At 41.2% G+C, this 26,742-nt stretch overlaps 1 protein-coding gene across 7 annotated transcripts in view; it reads right to left on the reverse strand.

Moving 5' to 3' along the window:
• Positions 1 to 755: 755 nt before the first annotated feature.
• The window catches only part of LOC122773836 (rho GTPase-activating protein 42), an 82,392-nt gene continuing 56,405 nt past the window's right edge, over positions 756 to 26,742 (reverse strand). Inside the window, exons 5-25 of one of the 7 annotated variants that reach the window (XM_044032787.1) lie at positions 21,877 to 21,978; positions 21,536 to 21,646; positions 18,705 to 18,809; positions 17,774 to 17,903; positions 17,273 to 17,373; positions 15,907 to 16,016; positions 15,121 to 15,177; positions 10,968 to 11,046; positions 10,631 to 10,670; positions 10,245 to 10,307; positions 10,047 to 10,121; positions 8,578 to 8,662; positions 8,325 to 8,383; positions 7,806 to 7,911; positions 7,446 to 7,605; positions 6,251 to 6,401; positions 5,140 to 5,505; positions 4,696 to 4,888; positions 3,400 to 3,456; positions 3,223 to 3,302; positions 756 to 2,488 (exon numbers count right to left, since the gene is read on the reverse strand). In XM_044032787.1, the coding sequence (XP_043888722.1) occupies positions 2,400 to 2,488; positions 3,223 to 3,302; positions 3,400 to 3,456; positions 4,696 to 4,888; positions 5,140 to 5,505; positions 6,251 to 6,401; positions 7,446 to 7,605; positions 7,806 to 7,911; positions 8,325 to 8,383; positions 8,578 to 8,662; positions 10,047 to 10,121; positions 10,245 to 10,307; positions 10,631 to 10,670; positions 10,968 to 11,046; positions 15,121 to 15,177; positions 15,907 to 16,016; positions 17,273 to 17,373; positions 17,774 to 17,903; positions 18,705 to 18,809; positions 21,536 to 21,646; positions 21,877 to 21,978 (2,319 nt within the window). In that variant the 3' untranslated portion in view covers positions 756 to 2,399. Of the gene's footprint in view, positions 2,489 to 3,222; positions 3,303 to 3,399; positions 3,457 to 4,691; positions 4,889 to 5,139; positions 5,518 to 6,250; positions 6,402 to 7,445; positions 7,606 to 7,805; positions 7,912 to 8,324; positions 8,384 to 8,577; positions 8,663 to 10,046; positions 10,122 to 10,244; positions 10,308 to 10,630; positions 10,671 to 10,967; positions 11,047 to 15,120; positions 15,178 to 15,906; positions 16,017 to 17,272; positions 17,374 to 17,773; positions 17,904 to 18,704; positions 18,810 to 21,535; positions 21,647 to 21,876; positions 21,979 to 26,742 lie in introns of those variants that run through there. The other 6 variants (XM_044032788.1, XM_044032786.1, XM_044032792.1 and 3 more) reach the window with 6 other exon arrangements.

A 26,742-nucleotide genomic window follows, 5' to 3' on the forward strand; every position in this document is an offset into this window, starting at 1 on the left:
TAGTAATACTAGATTTATAAGATAATTTTTAAAAGTAGGAAATTTTCACCCTCCTAAAATTAATATAGTTATTCCCACAGGTTTTTTTTTTTTACATGATTTAAATTTCAATTTAAATCCCTCATTGCAGCGAGCACAAGTTAAACTTCCCAGCAGTGACAAAAGAATGGAACCTCAGGTCTAATAAATCACACTATTTATTTTAGGGCTGCAACCATAAGTTGATTTTTTTTTTTGAATAATTAAAACAAGAGTTCTGATTTTTCAGCTTCTTAAATGTGAACAATTTCTTTGCTCCACATAACATAAAGAAATGATTAAAACTGAATCATTTCTTCATTTCCAGGTAGATTTCAGGAGTAAATTATCGATTTGTTGCAGCCCTAAATCATTTATAGACACGCGTATGCACTGTTGAGACACAGTAGATGATTGCAAGGGAAAAAAATAGTTTAAAAAAAAGAAAGAAAAGAAAGACATGCCAAATAATACACGTTCAGGATATGATGTAATTTCCTTGACATGCCCCTCAACATTCAGACTGTAAGGGAGTGTTTTTCCAGCGTCACTGCTCCAATGTCACTTGACATTCTCGATGACGTCAATGGAAGGGAGCATCACAATCTTGGCAAAATCTCAAATTAAAATTTTTTTTGCCCCATTTTCGTTCGCTGTAACTGAGAAACGAATTATTTAAAATGATTCTTTTTCACAAAACAATATGACTTTTGAGACATTGACGGACTTTGAATGTGTTTTGACAGTGATATTAAGTGGCATCTTTGACGTTATGCTATAATCGGATAGGTGTTTAGTTGTCATTGCTAGTACGCCAGTGTACCAGTCGAGTACAGCACCACAACAACGCATCGAAGGCAAAGCTTCCGCCTCATGAACATTCATGACGTTATTGTAAAAAATAAAAAGAAGAAAAAAAAAAAACCCCATATGGCATATATCTGACGCGATCATTTATCGTAATACACAGAAACATTGTTTTGACAGTTCACGTGTAGCTCAAGAATGACCGTTCCCACACAACTGAACTATAAATGGCAATTACATTTCATATGGAACCTATGATTTTGCGGCGGCGATGTCAAAGCGAGCAGACGACCACAGAAAATACAGAAATATTTGGCTTAATCAGGTGCTTTTTGTACCTGAAGTAGACATGGGACAGCATGAAAATCTCATATCACGATTATTCAAAAATCTACAGTGCTTAACAAATGTATTAAACCAGCATCCAAAGCCGCATCTTTTTTTTTTTACTGTTTATGTAATGGTTAATACACCAGTATGTAGAATTATGTTATGCTCAACTGGGGGTGGAGTAGCTCAGTGGTTAAGTCCGGTACCCTGTGTGCAAAAGACATCATGGTCGCAAGTTCAACCCCACCCCTGGCAGGTTGTACTCAATTCCCTTGTAAGTCGCTTTGGATAAAAGCGACTGCTAAATGACATGTAATGTAATGTAATTCATTTTTCAGAGAAACCCAGTGAGCCGGCTCAAATATTGGGTATGAAAAGGTGACTTCAGTTTGTTATTTGCCAAATAAATAACAGTTTTTTCGACAGGTGGTCTAATAAATTTGTCAATCACTGTAACTGCTTTTAAAAATGGCTCCGAAAAAGCTTTAGAGAACAAAGATATACGTATTTTCCAGACTTCCAAAAGTAATAAATCATAAGTCATAAATCCTAACGTCCTGGGATGACCCTTCAAAATAAAACATAAGCACTCATTTTCATGCCACTCATGTGTAATATTGGTGATTTTTTTTTACAATAAAATCATCTGTTGTCTTATCCTTAGCCCAAACGTGACCACAGTTTACACACTGTGTCTACAATAAAGAAATGTCGCCACGGACACTATGAAATAACGTCATTTGTACTCAGTTGTGTGGGGAGCCTTATTTGTAGGCGACACAGCTGTCACATGAGTATGAAAGTTAAGGTGCATAACCACATTGCTTTTTTTCCTCTGTCTCTCATAGATTTAGATTCGTATCCTTTCTTTTAATAAAAAAAAAAAAATCACAGTTTGTTCCATTACAGTTAATTCAAATGTTCATGAAACTGCAGCTTGGTGGAAAAAAAAGTGTTCCTTTGATATGTTGGGAATTTAAAATGGAATGTTTTTTTGGACTGGAATAAAACCTGTGGAAATTGCATGTGGTTGTTTTTTTGGAAAATGAAACTAAATACATCAGTGCAGTCGATAATTCACACACATTAAACCCATGAAAGCAGTCGATTGCCCTGTGTTATCTGCGAAGAATACCTACATGTTGGTTACAACAGTACAAACAAACAAATCGCATCTGAATTGTTGTTTTTGGGGTTTTTTCTTTCCATGGATACCATGAAAAAGATGCGATGTTTACCACCTGTTAGAGGAAGACAACATAATTCTCCGGGATTAAACCGGTTCTCCCGTCGTATGTTGCTTGGAGCCAGCCTGGTTCAACAGAAGGGTAGACTGCAGGAGAGAGAGAGAGAGATAAAACACAATAACAAAAGAGGAGCATGCACATTAAAATGGAAGCCGAATGACTATTTGCCCAGATAAGTTGATGGCAGGAGGAATAAAAAAAATAAAAAATAAAATATGTGATTGGGCGGATAAATAAACATTTATAGCATGATCGAGGAAGGTCAGACTTGTAGAGTTTTTAAGCAGGCCAGAAAGCAGGGTGATCACAATGTGGTCAATGATTGTACGTAATATTTACCCAAATTAAAAAGCAGCAGCTTTATAAATTATCTACAAAATCAATCAAGCAGAAATGTGCTGAATAAGGATGTTTAAAAAAAAAAGGTCTGTTAGTGTGGAGAGCAATAAATGAGCTGTGCCTGCTGGTAAGTGGTAAGGAGCGTTTGTTGACGTTTCTGCCTTTGGCTGCCGGGCTCTGCTGGTTGTGTTAACAGGGAACAGGCACTGGTGCCTTCCATCTCGAGGTTACAGTGACCTGTCTGCACTGGTGTTGGGCCAAGTCATCTCTTCATGGAAAAAAACCAGGAGAGGCAATAAAAAAAAAACTTCCCATTGCTGTGTGTTTTTTTAGAAAAGGCATACGGGGGTGTCAGAAATATTTTATGCCTCCACACGATACTGGGAATCAGAGTTTGCTGCGTCGTGCCAGTAAGCTGTAAATGTGTGCTGTGCTGATGACGCTGCAGCAACATAAGAGCCTTCTTTCTGGCTCTGCTCACCATTTGTAAAGTGCGCCCCCTGTGGGAAGCTGAGCTCGTGGCTGTGTTCGGCCTCACAGGAATACATCGCCTTGGCGTCTCTGCGAGGACCAACGAAAAAAAACAAGTCATGTCAGAGCAGATTTGGGGAGAGATGAGAGTGGGATGAGTTAGAGTTAGGCTTAGGGTTTACAGTACCTTCCAACGGGATTGGACTGTGTGGCGTTTTCGAACAGCTGTGCTCTGGCTGCAACCCTGCAACAATAAGGACAAACATCATCCCACTTGCTTGAATCAAACATTAAAATGTTTTGGAAGTGATGCCACCCAAAGAAAATTATGATGAAAAAGCAAGAGAGGATTTTATTTTCAATAAAATCGTCAAACTCAATTTGAAAACAAGTCGGTCCACTTTCTCGTGACCTCACAAGCATTTGTCATTGTTCAAAACAAGGTGAAAGGCATGACGACACGGCGAGGGAGGTTTCCTTCCTCCGGGCTGGACTCCGAAACCCGCCCGCATTCAAATGCACGACAACCTCGGGAGTCAAGGGGACAACGGGACCTTGGGGCAGGCGAGTGTGGGTGCTGTACAAGGGCAACTAACTCGAGGAAAAGCATGTGACTGGCTCCTCAGACATGACAAGTCAAACAATCTATTTGTCCCGGGAGAACGAGCGCGGACTTCTGCTGCTGGGTCACGTCAACCCAGGGAGCAGGCAGAGAGCGTAATTAAAGGCAGCTCTCCCACCACAGAGGAGGAGACATAAATCTCCTCGCACATACTCATGTGACGGCGGAGACCTCTCGATGTTCAGCGCTCATAAACACACAAGAGGAGGAGGAGGAGGCAGGAAAAATCTCAGAGAGGAAAGGAGGGAGATTGCGCTACAGATATATGTATGTGTACAGTGCTTAACAAATGTATTAGACCACCACCTGATGTAAGGTTTGTGCCATCCCTGCCCTAAATTAACAACATTGATAATGATTAAAATCATACACTTGAGTACACCAGTTTTTAGAAGCTCTTTAGCTGAAACGATATGTTTTTGTTATCCTTGGATTTTCAAATTAAAAAAATAGTAAAGCACCTTATTATTGCTAGATTAAAATGTCAAATTATAGTCGTTTACTTGCAATCCTGAAGTGGAACATTTGTTTATGTGGCTAAACGTTATGCTTGGTTCATCTTCATGGATTTCTGTATATGCCAAAAAAACCCGCACACATATCCATCCATCGACAGACAGACAGACTACTAATCAGTTGTCATCCTATCAACGATTTGGTGCTGTTTTGAAGGTAAAGTGTGGTCACACCAAATATTGATTTGAGTTTCTGCTCACTCATGTTTTTCATGCCTGTTTTAATCTTTATACATGGACCTGTCTTTAAAACAGTCTTTACTCATACTAATACTAGCAGTAATATAAATACTACTAATCATACTGTATGATGTCATATAAGCAGACATTTGACAGGGCCCCTTACACTGAGCCAGGTCTTTGGTAGCCGTTGGTAGCCGAGGTGTCCAGCTTGCGGCGGATCACTTGTTTGGGCGGCAGGTCTGGGTGCTCGGCGGGCTTCGAGCTCTCTTTGGCCTCCATCGATGACAGACTTTGGACAGATCCAGAGCAGCTCTGGTGGCCTGGAGGGAGACGTAACAGGCAATAACTCCTTTCCACTAGTAAACAACAGAAAGGATAGTAAAGTCTGAGACCCTGGAATACACACGCGCAGCACAAAGGTAACACAAAGGAAATGTGAAGGGTTTTGAATCATGCTTTAATGGGGGGCTATGTAATGGCTATGACCTGGAGAAGTAACCTGTGAAATTAAAACAATCCACGGTTTCCACTTCATAAATGGAAGTGAGACACAATGGGGGGGCAGGGGGGTTAAGCACGGCAGATTAACGGCTAAACTAAATCTTACCTTCAGAATTCAGCAGTGATTTCAGAGAGGGAGCCGATGAACGGTTCAGCTGAACTGGCCTGAGGTCAGGACGGAAGTGTGGGGCTTTCTTGGGCGCAGGCGACAGCCTGGGTGCGGTGGTGACGGAGGAAACGCTAAGCGCATCCTCCGACTCCCTGGAGCTGGACTCCGGGCTGCTGAGGCACACTGTGGTCCTGGGGCCATTCGAGAGCTTTGACGGCGATCGACGCAGGTCCAGGAGCGACTTCTCCTTGGCCTGAGCGGATGAGGCTGTCTTGGAGGAGGTATTTTGTTCAGAGGAGTGGGAGGACAGAGACTCCATGCTGCCCATGGGGGTGCTGCTCGCACTGCTGCTGACGGTGTCGCCTATGCAGGGACCAGAGGAGACAAATACAAAGCCCTCATTAAAACCTGCCGAGTGAGGAAGTCATTTTGGTTCATAGATGACTTAAAATATATAATAAACAACATTTTTGCATTAAAATATCAAAACAATGTTGAGACTAAGGTGTTTGCCAAAATATTTCCAGCACTCTTTAAATCTTGAAATCCATATTTCTATTCAAATTAGTGAAGAAAATACTCGGTACTACTAGTTCGCCAGTGTGTTGTTTTTAGTTTTTTCTTTGTAATGTGTGTATTTGTCGCTAGTGGATCACGACTACTTTCCCACACCTTGGTAGACATCAATATCAAGGTATTTTCAAGGACTTTCTGGGACCAATTCCCTCAAATTCAAGGAATGAAACAGTAGGTGGCGTGGTAACAAACACAGACACATGGGCGTGGGAGACATTGAAATATCAACTTATCTACAAAATTCAAGCACTTTAAATGACCCATGCTTATTTAGGTTGATTTTTCAAATTCAAGGACAAAGTCAAGGACCCGTGGGAACCCCGGTTACTGTTTTGATTGAGAGACCCCTAGTGGCAGAAATGACCTTTGAAAGTCATTTAAAGTCATTTAAAGTGATTATAGGTTTCCACAAAGTTGAGCTAGTAGGAGGTGAAACTTGGAGAAATTGTGCAGATGTCTTGACAAATATTAAAGGCCACTGTTGGATTTCGGTGCAATGACCTGCTGTGCTAATCACTGCTCTGGTACTCACTTTCTGCATCTGCCAAACACAGCGTTGGAGTGTAAAGGCTGCGGGGCTTCCTGGGCCCCGCGGACAGACAGATGGCCCTGCTCCTGCGCGAGCCAGGTCGGCTCTGTGGTTGGGGGAGGGGCACATTCGGATCCGGAGGCTGGCGGAAGATCTGGGGGATCAACGCAAGAACACAAGATTACTTGCTATACAACGTGTGTATTCCCCCATACAGACTCTCATACAGACCCATATATATACACAGTATATTATTGCGGTCGCAAAACAGGTAGTTCTGTGAAGAAATACCATATGTCACTGCAAAATAACTACTTTCCTTTTCACAGTTCCACATCTCTCTTTTACAGCTTACATTTGCAGCAGCAGCACAGACGGCATCCAGCCGTGATCTTTTGCCCTAGCAGCTGTCCTGAACACGAGCCATCATTTGATTACATGTGACAAAGAAATTCAATTGACTGATCGATAACACAGGTTAAGAGGCTAAGGTTTGCCTGCTCTGATAGCAGCAACAGCAGCAGCAGCAGCAGCAGCAGGTAAAGTTGAGTCTCCAATAGCAACCACATTACCTGTGCAGGCAGCGTTACTTTGTAACTACTACTTTTTTAATTATTGTCATGAATATGTCAATGAAGATCAGATTAACTTGAAATGTGTCTCTCGCTGATGTGTTGCCATACAAACACTGGGCAGTGCAGCCAGTGGGACAACTAAGGGACACAAGGTGGACATTTCCGAAAAGCTTTTTAAAGCTTTTAAAAGAAGATGTAAAGAAAACAACAACAGTGCGGCCACTTTTACCCTACATTAACACAGTTTCCTCTGCAGTCACCGTGTCAGCTGTTGTCAGAATCGCTCAGCTCTGTGCTGCCCTCTAGCGGATGTAACAACCATGCCAACGTTAATGACGCATGAAAGTGTACAGTCAGTGAGGATTTGTTCTGACGAAAATGCAGCTTAAATAATAACTGCACACACTCAGCGGTCAATCCTGCCACAAAAGTGTTTTTACCTGTTGCTCACTTGATAGTTTGCCTAATTCTGTGAACCCTAGAGATGGTTGTGTGGGAGAAGCTTCTGAAACTCTCAAAACAGCCCATCTAGCATCAAAGTCATTTACACCAAGCAGGTAAATGGGTTTGTACCTAATAAAGTGGTCACTGAACCTCTGAAAAGAGCCCGTGGCTGAGGATACCTTATTAAAGTTTTCAATGAGTATCTCCACCACAATGTTCTGGAACTTGATGTTCATCATCGCGGCCACAGTCTCCTCTTGTGATCGCATCAAGGTGGGTCCAAAGATGACACCCAGGTTGGACACCGTCATCAGATTGTGCTGGTTTTGTGTGGAGACCCTGCAGACGGAGGACACGGGCGTTACAAACTGCAGAGTAAAGGGTCACTTGTCTGCTTAGATACTTAAAATGCAACTGTCACTGTGTGGTGACAGTTTTAGGGACTTGATAATTAACAAATGAAGACGATGTAATGAGTCTTTTTTTTTTTTAAACTGTTTTTCACGGGGTGTCTAGTGACTCACTGCAGAAATACATACGTGACAAGGTGTTTTATTAGCTGCTCCAGCATTTCCTTGTTCCTCTCAGGCAGCTTATGAACCAGAGTGTGGACGGCACACACCCTGTAGTTTTGGTCGTCCGACTCTGAGATGAGGCAAAATTAAATGATAGAATAAAATGAACAAGCAGTGCAGAAAGAAGCAAATAGTACAGAATTAATGCAATTTCATTTCTCAGTGTAAAATGAGAGAGAACATGGTAGGTTGCCATTTCCTCAGTTGGAAAGAGTTTAATTGGTACAATCTTCATGCCTAATTTTAACTGACTTCATTTATTTGAAAATAAAAACACATTTATTTAAAAAACACAAATGCAGTTTACACACACATCCTTGTTTGAAAACACTATTTTTGTGCCTGCCCGATTCAATATCCATGTGTTTTGAATGCACTGCTTATTTGATAATCTCTCTTTGACACATGATAATGAAAGCAAACTGGGAAATTATGTATCACCTTATTATATTTTTACAATGTTAGCAACTTTTCATTACTTACTGGCAGCCATGATAAACTCTTTGTGGAGCCTAAAGGTCATTAGAGGCTCAGAGAGGCACCTGGTGAGTGAAGAGAATGGTTATCATTTATTCCCTGAGTGACACAGGTCCTTTGAATGCATCCACCCCCATTTTGTGTGAGTCAGTGGCAGCGCTGAATACATGACTAACATTGGGGAGGTATCAAAGAGACATTATGGAGATAATGATGATTTCTGACAGCAAAGGACGCGCAGCTGGCAGGGCAAGCTGACCTGAAGTAATTCTTCAGACCACTGGTGATGGTTTTGTTGTCCCACGTCTCTGGATCCAGGTCCATGTCCACAGGTGCCTTGGATGCTGTCGAAAAACACATTTTGTTTTCACAATCGCGGCAACAGTTAAGCTTCAGACCGCATAAAGAAAGCAGGATGACCTGACATGACCCGCTACTTAAGTAAGCTGACTGTTCGCTGGTGTAAACAGGCTTGAGAGTAGGCTTTGGAATACATATAAATATGAATATAAATGCACAGGGGCTGACGTGTGATGAGATCAATATCAACATACATAGATTTATCCAAATTATTCAGACAGCTACTTCTCAAATTTATGAAATGTATGCAAACATGAAGACCGGGGGGCTAAACTACCATGGTGATGACAAAACAACACAAGGCCAGGAGGCTGTTACTCTGTCACACCACAAGGAGGACCTCTTTACTCACTCTACAATGTCACACAGGGTTTGATAAAGCTCTACAGCTCCTCATAAATGTTCTAAAACAGACGATACGGTTTCCCCTAGACATTTACAAACCACAGCAGAAGCTGCTCTTTGATAGTTTTTCTACACGTCATTTAAGAATATTATTAAATATTAAATAAAGTCATGGCGTAAATTTGTCACTGATTTTCTATTTTCCCACCAGATCACCAGTTGTCGCTCAGCAGTGCAAACTCTAATGTGTATCTGCAAAATAACCAGAGTCTTCATGAAGACTTGTTACTGCTGGGTGTCAAACTCGAATGACACGAGGGCCAATGAGCGTCTGATCTGGTCCAAAGTGGGAAAACACAACTGTTCATTAGCAGGAAGGCAACACGAGCTAAAACTTATATCACAATATTCCATCATGATGTCAAAATAAAGATATTCATGATGATATTTCATGGAATTTCAATGTCAAAGTGTTCGTTTTGATATGGAACGTTATATGGATATATGGATATGGATACTTTAGCATAATGACATATGATGCAACATAAACCTATGAATATCAAAAATAGAGAAATAAATCAAAAAATTAAGTCAATAACAACATGGACGACTATAACTCAAACACCAAACATGTATGTATATGTATATATGTGTTTATATATATATATGTATATATATATACAGTATACATACATATATGTATATATACAGTATATATGTGATAATTACAACCAAATGTCTTATTATTACTTTTATAATAAATACTGTTAGCAAACATGTTAAGTATTAAATTGTGTTTAAACACGTGATATTAAATGGTGGGCCCACATGTAATCGATGCCAGTTTGACACCACTGATATAATGGATTGATGAATATTATCAGAATTTATTCAGCAATCTGTAATATGTCAATCAATCGATCTAAAATCCATCTATCAATCTGCAATCACTCCTTAATCTACATCTCATGCATTAATATAGCCATCTACTGGCTCCTGTTTGAGTAAATGAAGAATACTTACAGAAGACGGTGGTCATCAGCCTCTGTACTTTGGAGTTGACCCCTCCAATCCTGTACAATCCCATCGTATTTATACCTGCAGGACGACAATAAAGAAAATGTACGTGAGCGTGTCGTCAGGTCGACCAGCCGGGGCGGCATTCAAGCATATACGGCATATATTTTAATGAATGGAAGCGCTGAGATTCAAAGGCCTCACTTCTCGTTTCCACCAGGTCAATGCAGCGCCTCACAAAGTTGAATCCCGCCTCATTAAGGAACGCTGTAATACAACAGAACAGGGCTGACGTGTCAACAACAGTCGGGGGGGTTAAACGTGCACATCACGCAGGAATAATAGGCTCTCCCTCTGCTTGTGCTCCAAGATAATGAGATACAACCCATGTGCTGGAAGCCTCTGTTGTGTCAGCTGAGTGGGTGTGTGTCAAAGTAATTGTGTTAATGAGAGACATGTGAAGCGATGTGGTAAGAAAAAAATAAATAATAAAAAGGAATATAAGTACTTGATATGTGTGTTTTATTTCAGACTTGTGACACTGAAATTAAACTGATAAACTAGGACAAGAAAATAAAAATGACACTTACTCTCTTCCCTTTTGCTTAATATGGCTGGTAGGTTGTAAATCTAGAAAGAGGTTAGAAAAAAAACAAATCATCATCATCATCATCATCACAGTTCTTAAGAGTTGAGGAAAATTCCAGGAATAAAACCCACAATATTTATTTTCCCAGTGCTCCAACACTGTTCTATTATTAGCTCAAGTGGTGAGGTCATAGTTTCTGAAACGGTCGCACACTAAAGTCACCAGAAGGGGGCACCAGTGACAAATAGATCACTTATGGTGTGATTTTCATTGTAGAACAACACACTGTCTTGGTCAAACAGCAGCCACGGCTGAACACAGAGAAGTAGGTTTCTCACCGGCTCCTTGCCGTCCATGGCCTCCAGCCACAGTCTCCTGTTAGGCTCTGACAGCGCCTGCAACGTCATAACGCCATGCCTGGAAAGATTTCAGAGAAAAAGCTGCTCTCAATCGGATCTCGTTGCCTTAAAGGCCCTGGACAGACCTTGTTTACACTGGCTGAGACCACTATAAAAGGACTAGTGTGACTAAAATAGCCCGTGTGCAGATTCCTGACATCAAACTGTGCCCTTGTTTGGCTCTGTGCTGCACATTCCACACCCAATTAAAAAGCTACCCGTGCCCGATATTGCGAGTGACATTCATTTTGCACCCAGCATGCACTGACACCTTCACATTTGTTCTATATGGCTTGAATTGGACCTACACGATTGTTGCCCCCGCTTTAGTGACAACACAACACTGGCTAATGATACTGGTAAAAAAACAAATAAAAACAAGAACAAAACACCACCACCAGTGATCGTTAGTATGAGCATGGAGGCTGCATGTGTTACAATCAATGTGTTTAAACCAAATGATAAAAAAAAAACACAAGAAAAGTATTTTGCCATGCAGAGAGTTTCAAATCTACGATATCTGTAAAGCAAAAAAAGAATTAATTTGACTATTTATGATGCTCAAAATATGGAAATCATCTAGAATATTTAATTTCTGATACACTACTTTAGATTTCGACTGTCAATAAGCTGGATCCAATCAATATTGTATTATTATGTACAAATTATGGCCTTTTATGCTGTAAAACATATTATTGTATACATATTCATACTTTTTTATGGGTATTATTTTATCCATCTTGTAATACTCTTAACCAAATATGTTTAAAAGTGACACCCTGCCCTTAACAAACCCCTGATTTTAAGACAACTATTCTCATTCCCTCAGAAAATGATGTAGTGCATATACTGTATATATATATATATATTGTATTATTCATTTACAGAGTTCTATTTCCAGAAATTGTGACCCCATTGCTTTCACCCGAAGAACAACCTGTTACGGCAGACAGGTCTGTGGATTGTGGGACACTGTCATTTTTAAAATAATATCGCAGGCTTTCCTTGCCTTTACGAGATAGGAAAGAGTTTAAAAAGAAAAAAAATGGTATAGAGAGGGAAGGGACGATAAGCTGTAAAGAGTCGAACTCTGGATCAAACCGTAAAACCAGGTAGGGGACACTTATTCTAGGAAAACACGTGGCTGTAACTTTACTCATGAACCACTTTCACAGCAGACATTTTGACTCTATTCGACTCGCCTCGGCGCGGCACAGTTAAGTTGTGTTTCCACTAGTGATAGTACTTGGTTCAAGGTACTTTTTTTAGTACCTACTCTGGCGAAGTTCCAAGCGAGCGGAGGTGATACTATGTGTTACGTTGCCAGGCTGTCAGAGTGCCGTCATCGGAAGAGACGTCCGACACAAGAATCAAGCTGAACAATGCCGAACTGTAGATCAGTTAAAAAGACTTAACAATCCTAAAAACGTGGGTTAATCTCCAATAATTACCAGGGAAATGTCTAAAATCTCAATATTTAACAGAGGAGTCGGGTGAATTTAGAGTCTTTGTTCCGCTCACGGAGGAAGTACTGAACAAATAGTTTTAATGAACTGATTCTAATGATTCATTTACACTGGTTTGCGAGTCACTAGTCACGGCAGTTTCATGCAGCCGTGCAGTGATGGCTCCGCCCACGTTGAGTAGTTAGTATTTAGCGGAAAAACCAACCTAAATCATGCCGTGCCGAAGCGAGGGCGAGCTGGCGACCAAAGGTGGAAAAGGGTCTAATATGTGTGGAAAAGCACAGGTGTACATGAAAACCCAGAATTAGATCTGAGAGCCTACACCAGTCCACCAGTCATTTTCAAGAAACTGAAACAGGTCACATCTGCTCCACGGTTCAATAACTTCTTCCCTGGGTCACATCTCACCCCTCCTCAACTTCTCATCTGCTTTCACCCGAGTGCTTTTCTGAGAAGTCCTATCAAACAGACATAAAACAGACATATGCCACTGCAGACCTCATTGGCAAAGGTAATGACTGCATTCCATTTATATGCGCTCGCTCCAGGGTCCTGATATTATGCATGCAGCCCGAGTGTCGTGGCTTTACTGGGACATCTGATGGAGCGGAGCCATCGTAAACAACTACTGTTTCACCTGTGGCTTTGATCACTTGAACTGTCTGGTGTGAAAAAAACAAAACAGTGACTCACTAAATAAGGTTAATTTAGTTGAAGAAAGCCTAAATCTGGCTACATACGGGCCACTTTTTTAATAGAACAAGGATGAATGGATGAACTTGACCCCAAGTGAATTTGGCCCACCACCTTGTCCTTGAGGTTGGAACAAGCTCCTTGAGGCATCGTCATTTATGATAAACGACTCGTGCTGCAAATAAACTGCAGTCATTGTCCACGCTCAGCAACACTCGCCAAGGGCGAGCAGCGGTGGTAGCGGTGGTGGCCCCTGCTGGCACGACGCAACTAACACCCCGCAGTAATGAGGTGAGGTCATACTCTGAAGTAAACACCACAGTAATGAGCTCTCCATCAAGCTTTCATGAGTCTGGCTTGGTCAATCCAGCCACTGATAATCAGGAGGCAGCCACTCAAAGGAGTTTGATCTTTGGCTAATCCCTTAAACCGCTGTCCAGTAAAAACATTAAATACTAATCAGTTATAAATCGTCCGTGTAAAAGCAAGGCGTGATCAATCGAAGCCTCACAACAACATAAATCAATATCTATTTTTTGAGCAACTGCAGAAAAACTGCTGTTAACAACATAGCAAATGTTATATTTGTAGATTCTGTGCGGAATAAAAAGTATAAATCGACAATTTATAAAAAACAAGATCTCGGAGTTTCATGTGAATGTTTTCTGGTTTCTTTGCTCCATAAAACAAGGAAATCATTCAAACTGAATTATTTTAAAACGAGACATTTGAGAACATCATCGTTTTGAGGTTCGGCAGACAGCGATCAACAATGTTTGACGTTTTCTGACATTTTATGGACAAAACAACTAATTGATTCACAGATTAGTCGCAGCCCTAACACATTCTTTTTCACTACGGAGATGAAGTTCACACATATTTAAATGCATGATGAATCAAAATTCCCATCCAGCAAAGGAGTAATTAAGTGGCATGTAACCTTAAAAAATGACATGTTAAATGGACATTCCACTGGGGATTTATGTTGTGACTATGGTATATTTTTGCGTATGTTGAGGCCAATTCATCACGTCAGCTGCTCTGGTGAGTTCCACTGCAGTCCACCCTGTCCCTAAAAAAACCCATGTGGCTCCTACAAGCCCAGGCATTAAGTGACCTTGCAGACCACGACTGCACATAGTCCAGATAGGGGGCTTTTATTCTGAAAATTACACTTTAAATGACATCTACCTTCCTGTCCTGCTTGTCATCAACTGGCAAAAATAGAACATGTGCATTCAGTGGAATCCCCGGGTCGAACATGCAGCGCTGAGTGCATGAGTAAAGATTTATATAATACAATTATTTCTAATTATTTTTAGGTAAATTCAAAAGGTTATTTCATAAACTTTTTCAAGTTCGATACAATGAGTTATCGGTTGAAATAATTGATTTCAATTTTGATTATTATCAAAAAGCCCTTCTAATGTCATCATCATCATCATTTCTATCTTTAGACTTTCTTGCTAATTTTATTATTCACGCTGTTCCTATTTTGAGTTTGTCACTTGTCTGCCTTTAATTATTTTTTTTGCTACTGTAACGGGAGAATTTCCCAGGTGTGGAATCAATAATCAAATCAAATCAAATCAAATGTGCCAAAAGTGGTTAACACATGATCTTATTGACTGTTTACATGTAAATGTCAATTCAATTTCAGAAACATGAGCCACGCGTATTGATGGTAGGCAAAAAAACGCACAGTGGCAACAGAGAGTCTGATCAAGACAAGTAGAAGTAATCTAAAACGTTCGTCTCAATCCCATAATTGACCCATATCGACCATGTGGTAACTGATTTTGTGAACGTGGTCGGGAAAGCGTCAGCATTTCAATGGAAGATTTGAGAGATCGTGTGTGAAACGATGCAGTTAGCGGGAAAACATGCAGCACATGCAGCGGCGCTGGGAGGGCAGCGCCGGTCAGTTCACATACCGGACTTTACAGAAAAATCGGAGTGGTCTGAAAAGAGTTCCACGACAGATGTCATTTCTACATTCACACGGACACAGAGAAGAGAGGGGGGAGGAGAACATTATCAACGCTGTGCATGTACGACAAACGGGAAAAAGGAAGGCGACTCGACAACATCGAGGAACATGCGGGAGACAAACGGGGTGGAAAACATGGAACTCTGGTAAAACAGGGAGCCTTTGAAGATGTTAATCAAACCTGAACAGCTCTTGCATGTTCAGATGCAGCAGTATACTCCTGTGACAGTCTGGGTTAATTGCCAGGATCAGGTCAATTCATTAGAACACAAAATACACAAATATCCCACAAATGCTTCAGTTATCTTAATTATAAATAAATGGATTCTCAAAATCTGCTCGCCTTACAGTGAGTTAAAGCTAAAATGGGTTGCAATGATGTACTTGTACAATTTTTCCAGTCGTTTGCTTATTATATTGTACAATATTTCAAGATCAAAGGGAACAAAGCACTCTGGTTATGGATACTGAATCATTTATATTAAGTGTTTCCTCCATATACACTGTCCTGACTATTAATAGAAAGAATGTGTCTGAGAATGAACCCTCCATCAAACTATGGAGGGTTAGGATTACACCTTTCAGTGTACAGCCTGCCAGAGATTATTAGAAAAAGAAGAACTATTAATAGAAAACAACACTTAATCTCAGGTTTTGGATGGTATGTTGTCAGTCCGGGTAAGTGATTAAACATTTAACTGGCTGTTGGATGATGCAGAAAGTCACCGACCTCTCCACGACTTCAATGTCAAAGCAGAAACGCTTGTCGATGGAATCCGTTTTCCTCCGAATGCAGGACTTGAGTTTAAACACCTCGGGCTGGCTGAGGACGAGACCGTTCTAAAATAACAACAAAAAAATGACATGAATGGACTCTGGATATGGTTTCATCTCTAAATATGCCCTTGCAATACAAATGTTGACAGAAATCTAAACATTCATTTAAACATCTGTTCAGCTGACGCCCTACAAACCCTCTGTGAAAATGTTATTTTTCCTTCCTTGAGTTCACTTCTCTTGTTATATTTGTGGAATTTTGTTATCTCTGAACCATTTGTGTCTGCCTTGAGTTAACAAGCCCAATTTGCAGCTCTGTCATCTTTACGCTTTTTACTTCTTTTTTTTTTATCTCGTTTTCCCCCCTCAAGACTCAAAGGACAGTTTGTTTCACCCACACAGAGTTTGCACAGTTTTTCCCACAACTTGTATCAGTGTGCACCGTGTGTGCAACAACACTAGATCAAACTGAGACCAAGAGTAAACTAAACTAATCCTAATACTGAGAGATCACATGATCTAAAACTAAGACTTAATTATAGTAAAACTAAGAATAAAAACCTCTAAATCCAAACTAAACTTATCCTGGTTGATCTAAAACTAGATTAGACTAAACCTTAGACTAGAAATATGGATACATAGAGACCCTACTAATCCAAATTAAAAATAATCCATAGGATTTGAAACAAAACTCAATTTAAAACTGAGACTAAGACAAACAGTAACTAGACTAGGCTGAAGCTTAAGAATAAACCAGATGAAACTAAGACTACCAACAAACTAAATTAAACTACAGCCCAAGACTAAACTACATTAAACATGAAACCAATAAAAAGACTAGAATATACTTAATATAGACTAGCAAATAAGGCAAAATTACAACAAAATTATACTAAACCTAAACCCAAGACTAATAAACTGAGCTGAAACTAAAACTTGGGAATAGTCAATCTTCTGTAGTTGGCTGTAGGCGAGTGGACGACAGAAGAAGACTATGACCTGGATGACTGAGAACCTCCACAGACGTGTGGGAATAGACAAAAATGAAACCAGACTAGATTGAGCCTAAGACAACACAAAACAAAATTGACTTGTTCCACGCTGGTGGAATGACCTACCGAGCGCTACCAGAACAGCGGCGTCCCTGTCTGTCTTCAAGAAGCTTCCAAGAGCATCTTCTGTCCTAGCATTTACCTTACCCCCCTCCCTCTATCAGTCCACTGTTCATATCTATGTAGCTTCTTCCTCTCTTGTAAGTCGCTCTGGACAACAGCGTCTGCTAGATGCTTCTATGTAAATGTAACCTCAGACTAAACTACCTGTTTGCCAGCCGACTTGTGTTCCGTGTTGCTCATGGTGAAGGTCTTGCTGCTTTTCTCGTACGTGCAGTAGTGACGTATCCACGTGCAGCCCAGAGGACCTGAGACAGAAGAAAAAACACAACAAACAAACAAATAAATAAACAAACAGGAAAAGGAAAAAAAACTGAGCCACAATATTTTTCTCTAAAAACGCCGGCTTCTGAAAATCAATTTGCAATTTAAGTGTGATGAATCAAAAGTTGTTTATTGCTGCCGATAAAAGTCTACCATTTGTGGTATAACCCCCCCCCGCTCCCCTCCATGTTTGAGAGCACATCAAAGTGAATCCGTAAACAGGATGAATTATGAGGTCTGTGTCGGAGCGTCTCTTCTGCGGAGGCCTGGGAGAACTCGAGGCATGTTTATGGTGATGGCTGTAAACCCATGCACTTATAAGTGCAGCATGGGGGTTTTAGAGAGAGGGACCAATTGGCAGCGAGCCCAGCTTGAAAGACTCACGTTTCTCTTGGACGTACAGGAAGCCCTCCATCGTCCACTGGCCTGGGGGTTTATAGTCCTGATCAGCAGACCTTATCCTCTCCATCAACTTCTCCACTTCCTGCTTGGTGCTCACAAAGTTGTTCCGAGTCTGTGTGAGGAAAAAAAAAAGCGGGGTCGTGTTACAGATGATATGCAGTGTGTGCCAGCACTTCTTTCCTGTGTGGTTCTTCACTCTTCAACTCAGGGACATCTTTATTTTGCCTACAACAACAACAAATGAAGGCGAATTGTCAAAAAAAACAAACTGGACAAAGGCTTCTTGTTTGTGCAGCTGGAACGAGGGCACCTGAGGGGGAAAAAACAACAAAACAAAAAAAAGCAAATAACGCAAACAGTGCATCCAATACTCAAACACATTCAATTTAAAATTGGGAAAAAAAAGATGATCCCACATTAGGACAGGGATTCGGCTGTTAAAGCTGCATGAAATCGCCTTTTTCTTTTGAGTCAAACAAGTCAGCATGAGGCTGTTTCATATCACCAAGCAGAAAAAAACCCCTGCTCCTGCTCCAGTTAGAGCTCAGGGTATAAAGGGGGAAATTGTCATAGCAATGACCTAAGATTTCAGGTCAGAGCAAAATGTTGGCCCCTGGGCTGCAAGCAGTGAGGTCATAGTGGAAGATAGGGGGAGCCGTGTCAGCAGCCGTAGTTTTACTCAAAACTATTAACTACTTTTTGACACAGGAGCATTAAATGGCCCACAGTAACTGCCTTGCAACACAACACTCGGGAAATATCGATCCACGGTGCAGCAGAGAATTTCTTTTAAGCACACAGCTATCCATTTGTGAAAACTGCGCTTGTTATCTCGGGGTATGATAAGCTGCAGAATCTGATTACGTGGCTGGTTGCCTTTGTGTACAACCCTGCCCGAGGTGCTGGGACTTACGTTCTGTAGGTTGAACTGAAGCTGCTGTTTGTACGGCTCGAATTCGTGAGCCAGCTCATATCCTTCATGGTAGAATGTAAACAGACCCTGAAGAAAGGCGACGAGCTGGAGAGCGACAAAAAAACACAGAAGAAGCACAGGGAACAAGAGCGTGATCACCACTTTACACATGAAAACATAAAAACAAGAAACAATCACACAATTATGCTTCTGTTTCTCTGAACTAGGGCTGAACAGTTATTAATAAATATCAAATTGCGATTTGTTTTTACTGAAATTGTGATTGTGGTATGATTTGCGATATTATGGGGAATGGAAATTTACATACTTTTTTTGAAAAACACTTAAAATGACTAAGATTCAGGACAATATTTCATCTAAAAATGGCATTTGGATACATATTTTGGCTTGAATAAAATGTAATTGTGAATATTTTGACTGAAATTGCAATTGTGGTATGATTTGCGATAATAGGGAATGGAAATTTTGACATAATTGTTCAGATTTCTTTGAAGATTGTTGCTTTCTTATGTCTATAGAATACAATGTGTAGGTCAGGACAATATTTCATCTAAAAATGGCATTTTGGCTTGAATAAATATCGTGCTTCTTACAAAGGGGCTTATGTCACAATACTGACATATTGCTGTAATCTGTCAATTTCCACTTTAGGGGTTAACTCCACAAATAAATCAACTTTATATTAACTTGTTTACTGTGTAAAATTAAATATTTCAAGGATAAGGCAAAGAAAAGAAAGTTCCTGAAAGTTGTGGTTCTGTGTGGCTGACGGATATTGATCTTATTTTCTGTAGAACACAGATAACACAGAAGGAGCGCAGGCCCGTATTGTTGAACTGATCCCCATCTGTAGCATACAGAATCCCACAAACACAGCGCTGCCCTGAGTCACATCCTCAGACACAACTGCTGATTTGATTTGGAAGATGAGGCTCGGTACATCTAACGTTCAAGGATGAACCATCTTATCTGTGACCAGATTCATCACAGGCGAGGCTGAGCCTTGTCATTTCTCCCAGCACTACCTGGGCCTGGAGATTTACATTTCTGGCCCGGATTTCCGGGTCTTAGCTGCCAGCGGACGCAAACAGAAAAGGAAGCAGCGGCTTTTAAAACTGCCACTTAGCTTTCATCTCACGTCCAGAGACAGTTAACACCTCAAGAACTTAATATTTCCATTTAGCGGTAACTTCTCCGCTAAATGTGTTAGAATTGACGCTACATCTCCGCGCAGCAGGGCCGGTGCAGTGGGGGGGCGGTGCGGCGGGAACCTTGGATTTGCATCAGCACTTTGTCTTGCTTTGTTTGACAGCATTTTATTTAAGTTTGCCCACAAGGTTTCCCATAAGGACTGAATATAATTAAGAGAGATTTAGAAAGCCACCTTGATTAGCAGTAAGTGCTTGTAATTCTGTGCCATTTCATATACGAGTGTGTTTGCATCAACTAAACCTACACTGTATATTGCAAGAACTACAATTTTAGCAATCCACAGAATTGTTGCGGTGACAGTGGTTCTCAAACTTTGTATACAAATCTGATAAACTATTGAGCTCTCAAAGTAACACCATTATCGCCAATGTTAAAATACAGTGGTGTAAATAAACCAGATTTATTCCCAATAAGATCATTTGCTTTCTCATCATCCTCCTCTTCCTGGAGCGATATCAATATATTATTACTTTTTTGTTATTTGTTTCCTTTTCTACACTAGGGGTGTCAAACTCAATAACAGAGGGGGCTGAAATTAAAATGTGTCCAATTTGAGGGCCGTATGAGGTCAAATAACAAAAACAATTGCATGGTGGACCGGATGTGGCCCGCAGGCCTTGAGTTTGACACCTGAGTTCTACACTCTCTGGTCAAAGTTCCTCATTTCCACTCCAATCACATACCCTGGTATATACAGTAGAAGAATATCTCTAATTTTCCTCCGGGTACCACCAGAGCAAGCTCGCGTACCACTGTTGGTACACATACCACAGTTTGAGAACCATGAATCTACAAAGTATACACACTTTTTTTTCTTTTGTGACGACCACTTAAAGGAAATTTATGTTTAAGGAGCTAAAAACAGGTTTTGTGACAAAAAAAAAATGCTGTTAAAGCTACAATCCGTCATTTCTTGCAATAACGTGTTTGAGGAGATCCTGTTCCACGTCCTGATAACCAAAAGAAAACATAAAAGAAGTGTCTGAAGCCCTCACGACACAGTAACAAACACAAATAATAATCATTTTGTTGTTGATTCACGCCGTGGCACCGTGACATAATGAAGTTGATGTCAAGGAGGCTGTCGTCTCACTGCTCTCTCTCCTCAACTCACCTTGCAGCAGTTGTCAGGCAGTGTGTGTTTGATGTTTTCGGAGGGCGGAGCTTTGACGTCAGAGCAAACGGGAGGAGGGTATGATGATGTACGAGTTGCGGTGTGACCTGCTGTCACCATGCTTTTTCCACCAGACTCCTGCTACACTGGATTCCTTCCCCTCAGACAACTTTACTTACACAGATAGCTATCCAGATGTGGAGTAACATTAGAAACATTTGTTTTCAAATGTACTGCTGCAACCACACCATAAGATTTTTATTTAGTTAGTAAACATGCACCAGCCTCATTATTCGTTTAAATCATGACTCAACAATCCTGTGAGCAGCTAGCTTTACCATAGTAGTGCATTTACTGAAATGAAAAACCAGTCAGCCTTTGAATCATGTGTGAACGCATGCATGTACTGACGCAATGTGTTTCCATTTTTAATTCCCAGCATCACTGACGGGTTTTCATATGAAAAAACGGCTCCTTCTCTTACCGGCTCGACAAACTCAAACTTCTTCTTTTCCTGCACTTCTTGTATTTTGAAAACGTACTCGAGGGACGCGTCGTAAAACAGTTGCCTCTCCTTATCAATCTGCGTGTCAGCCTGAGAATGAGCAAACAAAAGCCAGGGTTAGTGCCGTGACAAAGACAAGGGGGTCACAGTGTGTGGACAGTGAGTTAATGCTCACACCAGCACCTGGAGCACTGTGTGTGCTTTGACGGGAAATGAGCAAAAGAATGCTGCACAAACAACAGCCTCCGAAACACTCCAACCATACAATAGCATTATTCAGGAGACATGATGAGGGATGAGAAAGCGCATTTTGGCTTCACCTCCTGCAGATACGCCTCCTTCTTTTTGGATGACAAGCTGAGGTGTCTCTCCAGTGTGGAGTAGTACTTCTCCGTTTCCTTATCGAATTTCTTCTTCCCTTCCTGAAAAGGTGCAAAAGAGACATAAGAGGATTAAATGTTACCAAAAAAAAAAAGAAGAAAAGTGCCATGTATTGTTGGTGATGAGGTGTGTGTATGCTTGACTCGCCACTAGGTGGAGATCTAGCTACATTTTCTCTCATGCCGCTGGCCACATGTCATTTAAAAATTCATGTCAACAGATTATTACATGCCATAAAAGTGGCATATGACCGTGTAATGACGAGAGGACACTGCCAGCATGGTCAACAAGGGCTGTGCATTATCAACAGGGCTTCTGAGAAATATTGCTATTATTCTCACAGCCTCCCCAGCTGGGGGCACACGTCCACAGCAAAACGCCAAACACTGTAAATCATCAATAGCATAATGCATTTGACGCTCTCAAAGACGGGGCTGCCTGGATGCTGCTCATTTTCCCCTCCTTGCTCTGCTCCACCTGCAGTGACAAGTCGAGCTCTATAATCACAACAGTCCCAGGATTTAGAGGGTGTCCCTGAAGGCACCGAGAAAAGGACAGGAAATGGGCTTTCATGCCAGATGCCCATCTATAAAGCATCGGGACTAAGAGATGGAAAATTGCACAGAAAATAAACATACAAAGAAACAAACAAACGTTCACTGGCATTAATCAAACGCTACCCGAGCAGAGAGAAGCAGTCTGTGTGAGCACATCTGCAGGTCTGAGCTCTAAATGAAGATTTAGCCACTTAAGGTCCAAACTCACGACAGAAAACATTCACAAAGTGGCAATTTTGACGACGCAACCCGATCCTCTTTGTTTGTTTTCCTTTCCACGGCCCTGAAACGTAGCAAGTCTAATCTACTTGTGGCAAATGATATGACCTAGAACAGTGTTCTGCCTCAGCTACTCCCACACCAGCTGTGCACATCGAAAGGGGATTCACCACAAGACAACACAGCCCTGCAACACAACTGTTAACAGCGCAGAAATCGATAGATAATTTCACGTAGTAGCATCATATTTCCATCTTCCATGTCATGTCTGGCCTGGGAATGATCTTTGCAGGGAAGGCTGGCGGAGGATCAACTACGTCAATACTCGCTATTCATAAGCTAAGTGAAAATAAACAGGTGGACAGCAAAATAAACATGTGATTAAATATGATTTGGCACTGACAGGAAATAAATTTCCCTAAAGGATTGAGTGTTTTATTTTTTTTATTTATTTGAAAACAAAAAGGGGAAGGGGAGGGCTGCCATTGTGACTGCTGTTGATGTGACATTTTTGTGAATGCGCACACACACACACATGCACACACGCACGCACGCACGCACGCACACACAGGATCAGATTAAATTAAGAATTGAAGGTGTAGCTGACCCCCACAGTCACAGCAGGAATCTGCCAGCTGCTGCTGACCAGTGAGTGTGCCCGACAACACGCACACACACACAAACTCCTCTCTTCCACACTTGCTTAAGTGTGTGTGTGGTGAATATGTGAGGAAGAGTCAGTCTGATTAAGTCGACCAAAGTTTTTTTTTCTTTCCTCCTTTTTCCTTTTTCTTTTTTTTGTGATGGAGGCAGGACGTGTATAAACCAGTGCTATCTTAATGATACCCTAGCAGAACACCAGGTGCTTGTTGGCTTGTCCATGTGTTGAACACACACACACATCCTCCACCCTCCACCCTCTGGATAGGTTGGTGCAATAAGAGTGGATTATAGGAGTGATAAAAATTGCAAACTCTCTCCCAGAGAAGGGGGCTGCAGTGCTGGGCTTTGAAGAGCCAACACGTGGCGGCAGAGGACACAGATGCAGACAGATATACAATGCTGCGCAGCAAAGTATCCCCAGAAGCCCACATGAGATGGGAGTTTTTCCACCACACAAACTGATGCCAACCCTATGTAATCAGCTGTCTCCCCCAAACGCTCTGTGGAGCACAAGAACTTAACACGAGGGAGATTTCCTCCATCTGATTTCTTTGTTTGGCCTCATGAATAAATCAGGATAATGCAGGAAGAGAAATATTCTAATGCAGATTCCTCTGTCGTCGGATTTTCTCTCGCTGGCAAGTCACATGTTGCTGCTGGGGGGCACTTTGATGCCAGCTGTCGCTCGGGTGAGTCGGCTAATTGGCGATATATTGTCGGAGAGAGAAAAGATGAAAGATGAAGCGCGAGCCGCTTTACTTCTGGTCATCAGGTGTTCGCACAGTTTGCAACACACACACACACACACACACAGTGCCTAGCATGAAGACTGAGGAATATTTGGGAGCAAGCAGTGCAATGCCGGTTTTGACACTGGCCCTAACGAGCCTCAGGGCCGTCGTTTCTGCGCCTCATCGCCATGGTAACAGATGTAAGCTGTAAAGGAGGTCGAGAATGATTTTGTGTCCGTGTGTAGAGTGAGGAGGCGCTGCAATGAACGAGGACACTATATACATTCTCTCACTTCTGTCCGAAACCTCTGAATAATACAAACACCAGTGACCCGGCGAGGCATCACATGCAGCATTTTTCTCCACATGTGGACTTTAAATGGATTCTCTGAGCAGTGACATGACAGTGGGGGGACTCCACAATTTATCTGTGAAGCTCATTAGAGGCACCTAATTGGAGAAAAGGGGTTCCAGGATGGTGATTAAATGGCAGTGGTCAGTTTGTTTGGACGCTCTGCCACACATGAACTGGTCTCCCGAACGAGCTCAACAACAAACGTGTCGACTTCCAAACAGACCATAAAGAGTGACTGTTGATAAATTAATAATATCTGAAATGATAAGATAAAAAAGAAGGCTGCATATACCTGCATGTTGCAAGTAAACACTGACATTTCCTTTGTATCTCGTCTCAAAGTTTCTCTTGAGGTCTGAGTGTTGCTGGAGGGGGGGGGTTTGGGAGAGAAGCTGGCATCCTCACAAGATCAATCTTCAAAAGCCTCTTTATTATTATGGTGTGAAAACTTCTTTTGACATGCTCTGCATAAGTAGTCTGTGCAGTACCCCTATAGGATTCCCTTTGGCTTCTCCCTGTCAAGATCAACCACCTAACCAGCGAGATAATGAGCAGGGAAAGTCAATTGGAAGCATCGTAAGTGTAAGAATATCTCTGTTTAAATAACACACACACACACACATATTCTTTTATTACGTGCTTTGGACAACGTCAGTGATGTCGCTGCATGCTTTCGTGAATGAGGAGCTTCCTGAGGGGGCTCTAATTATATTACAGGTAACAGGAAGTTATTCAATGTCGGCATCAGGGCTTTATTGTCATAGGTCTGCATTGTATTAGCCCGTCAAACACGTTCTTTCATATTGTTAGACAAGCGACTAACAACACAGTGAGATTACAAAGCCAGTTACGATGGTTCTTCCTTCCAACAAGTTATTTTACAGTTATTATTTCTAAATTGCACATGACAGGCCCTTTTTATTATTTTATATTATTGCCTATGACCAAATTTCCTCCTTTTTTCCAAGAAGCTGATGGATTAATAGAAAGATTATTTAAACAGTTAAGGGTAAGGCCAGCCTCTTCAACCTGGAGATAGTCTGGAGCTTGTGAGATAGATATTTTCTGCCCTATTGTGCTGCACAGAGCAAGGACATTATGCGACAGACGCGAGGATAATGGAAGTTTGTTTATTTTATTTATTTTCCTCCCCGTGTTTTAGTTAAGCGCTTTGAAGCCTCCCGCAGTTTTCTTGTGTTGTGCTGCAATTTAACATTTCTTTCATTAATCAATAGCACATTGACTGACACTATGCAAAGTTTACTTCACCACATGATTTGCATATCTACAGTGTGGGTGGAAATAAATATTGATATGGATGTTTACTGTTGTGCCAACTCCTGAGATGCAGTCATCGACCCGCTGGTGCAAAAATATCAATATTTAGTGCCACTATTTCATGATTATCGCGGGAATGAGGAGAGCATGAACAGAAACGCTCTAACTGAAGAAGGACTTGATGGATGAACAATGGCGAGCAGCAGTGAAACGAATTCAACTTTTTCATATTTATCAGCGAGACGGATAATGTGATGTCTATTTATATGAATTGTCAATTGTGGGCCGTGTCTCATCAACACAGTCTATATGATCCATAAATAATGCAAATATACTCACTAAACGTTTATGTAAGACAATACAAAGACATTCATACATGTTCCAAATAATACAAATTAACCGATGAGAACACAGAGCATTTCAGCTGCTTTTATCCATGACTTTGTCAAAACGTACAGTATATACAGAGGCTATAAGAATGTGCAATATAGAGTGTCTTATATCCTTTTTTCAGCACAATCTAGGCAATCTGATGAAAGAAAAAATATTTTCACCAACTATATAAACACGCCTGTCTATTTTTGTGACTTCTGCACATTTATTGCTACTTTATATCACTACTAAAAATGCAATATAAAATGAATCATAACTTTGACTCAAGAACACATAAGAAGATGAAACGCCCCCCACATTTTTTAAAGCCTGAATATGTGACTTATAAACACACACCCCCAGGATGTCCATATAAGGAGTTGTGTATTATTCCCACTACAATTTACCACGGGTGCACCTGCGGCACAGCTCCTTGCCGGGTGAGCACTAAGGGTTAAAATTAATGTGCATTCCTTTCTGCCCAGTCCTAGAATTCCCAGCCTATTCACTTATACCAACACCAGATTAATGAGCTATAAAACACACTGTACATGCACTACATGTTTCACTTTAAAATAAGGCGCAGCCCACAACTGGAAAACACATCCCAAAACCATTGCGACTGATCCC

The sequence above is a fragment of the Solea senegalensis genome, linkage group LG8, assembly GCF_019176455.1.
Source record: "Solea senegalensis isolate Sse05_10M linkage group LG8, IFAPA_SoseM_1, whole genome shotgun sequence".
NCBI classification, from domain to species: Eukaryota; Metazoa; Chordata; class Actinopteri; order Pleuronectiformes; family Soleidae; genus Solea; species Solea senegalensis.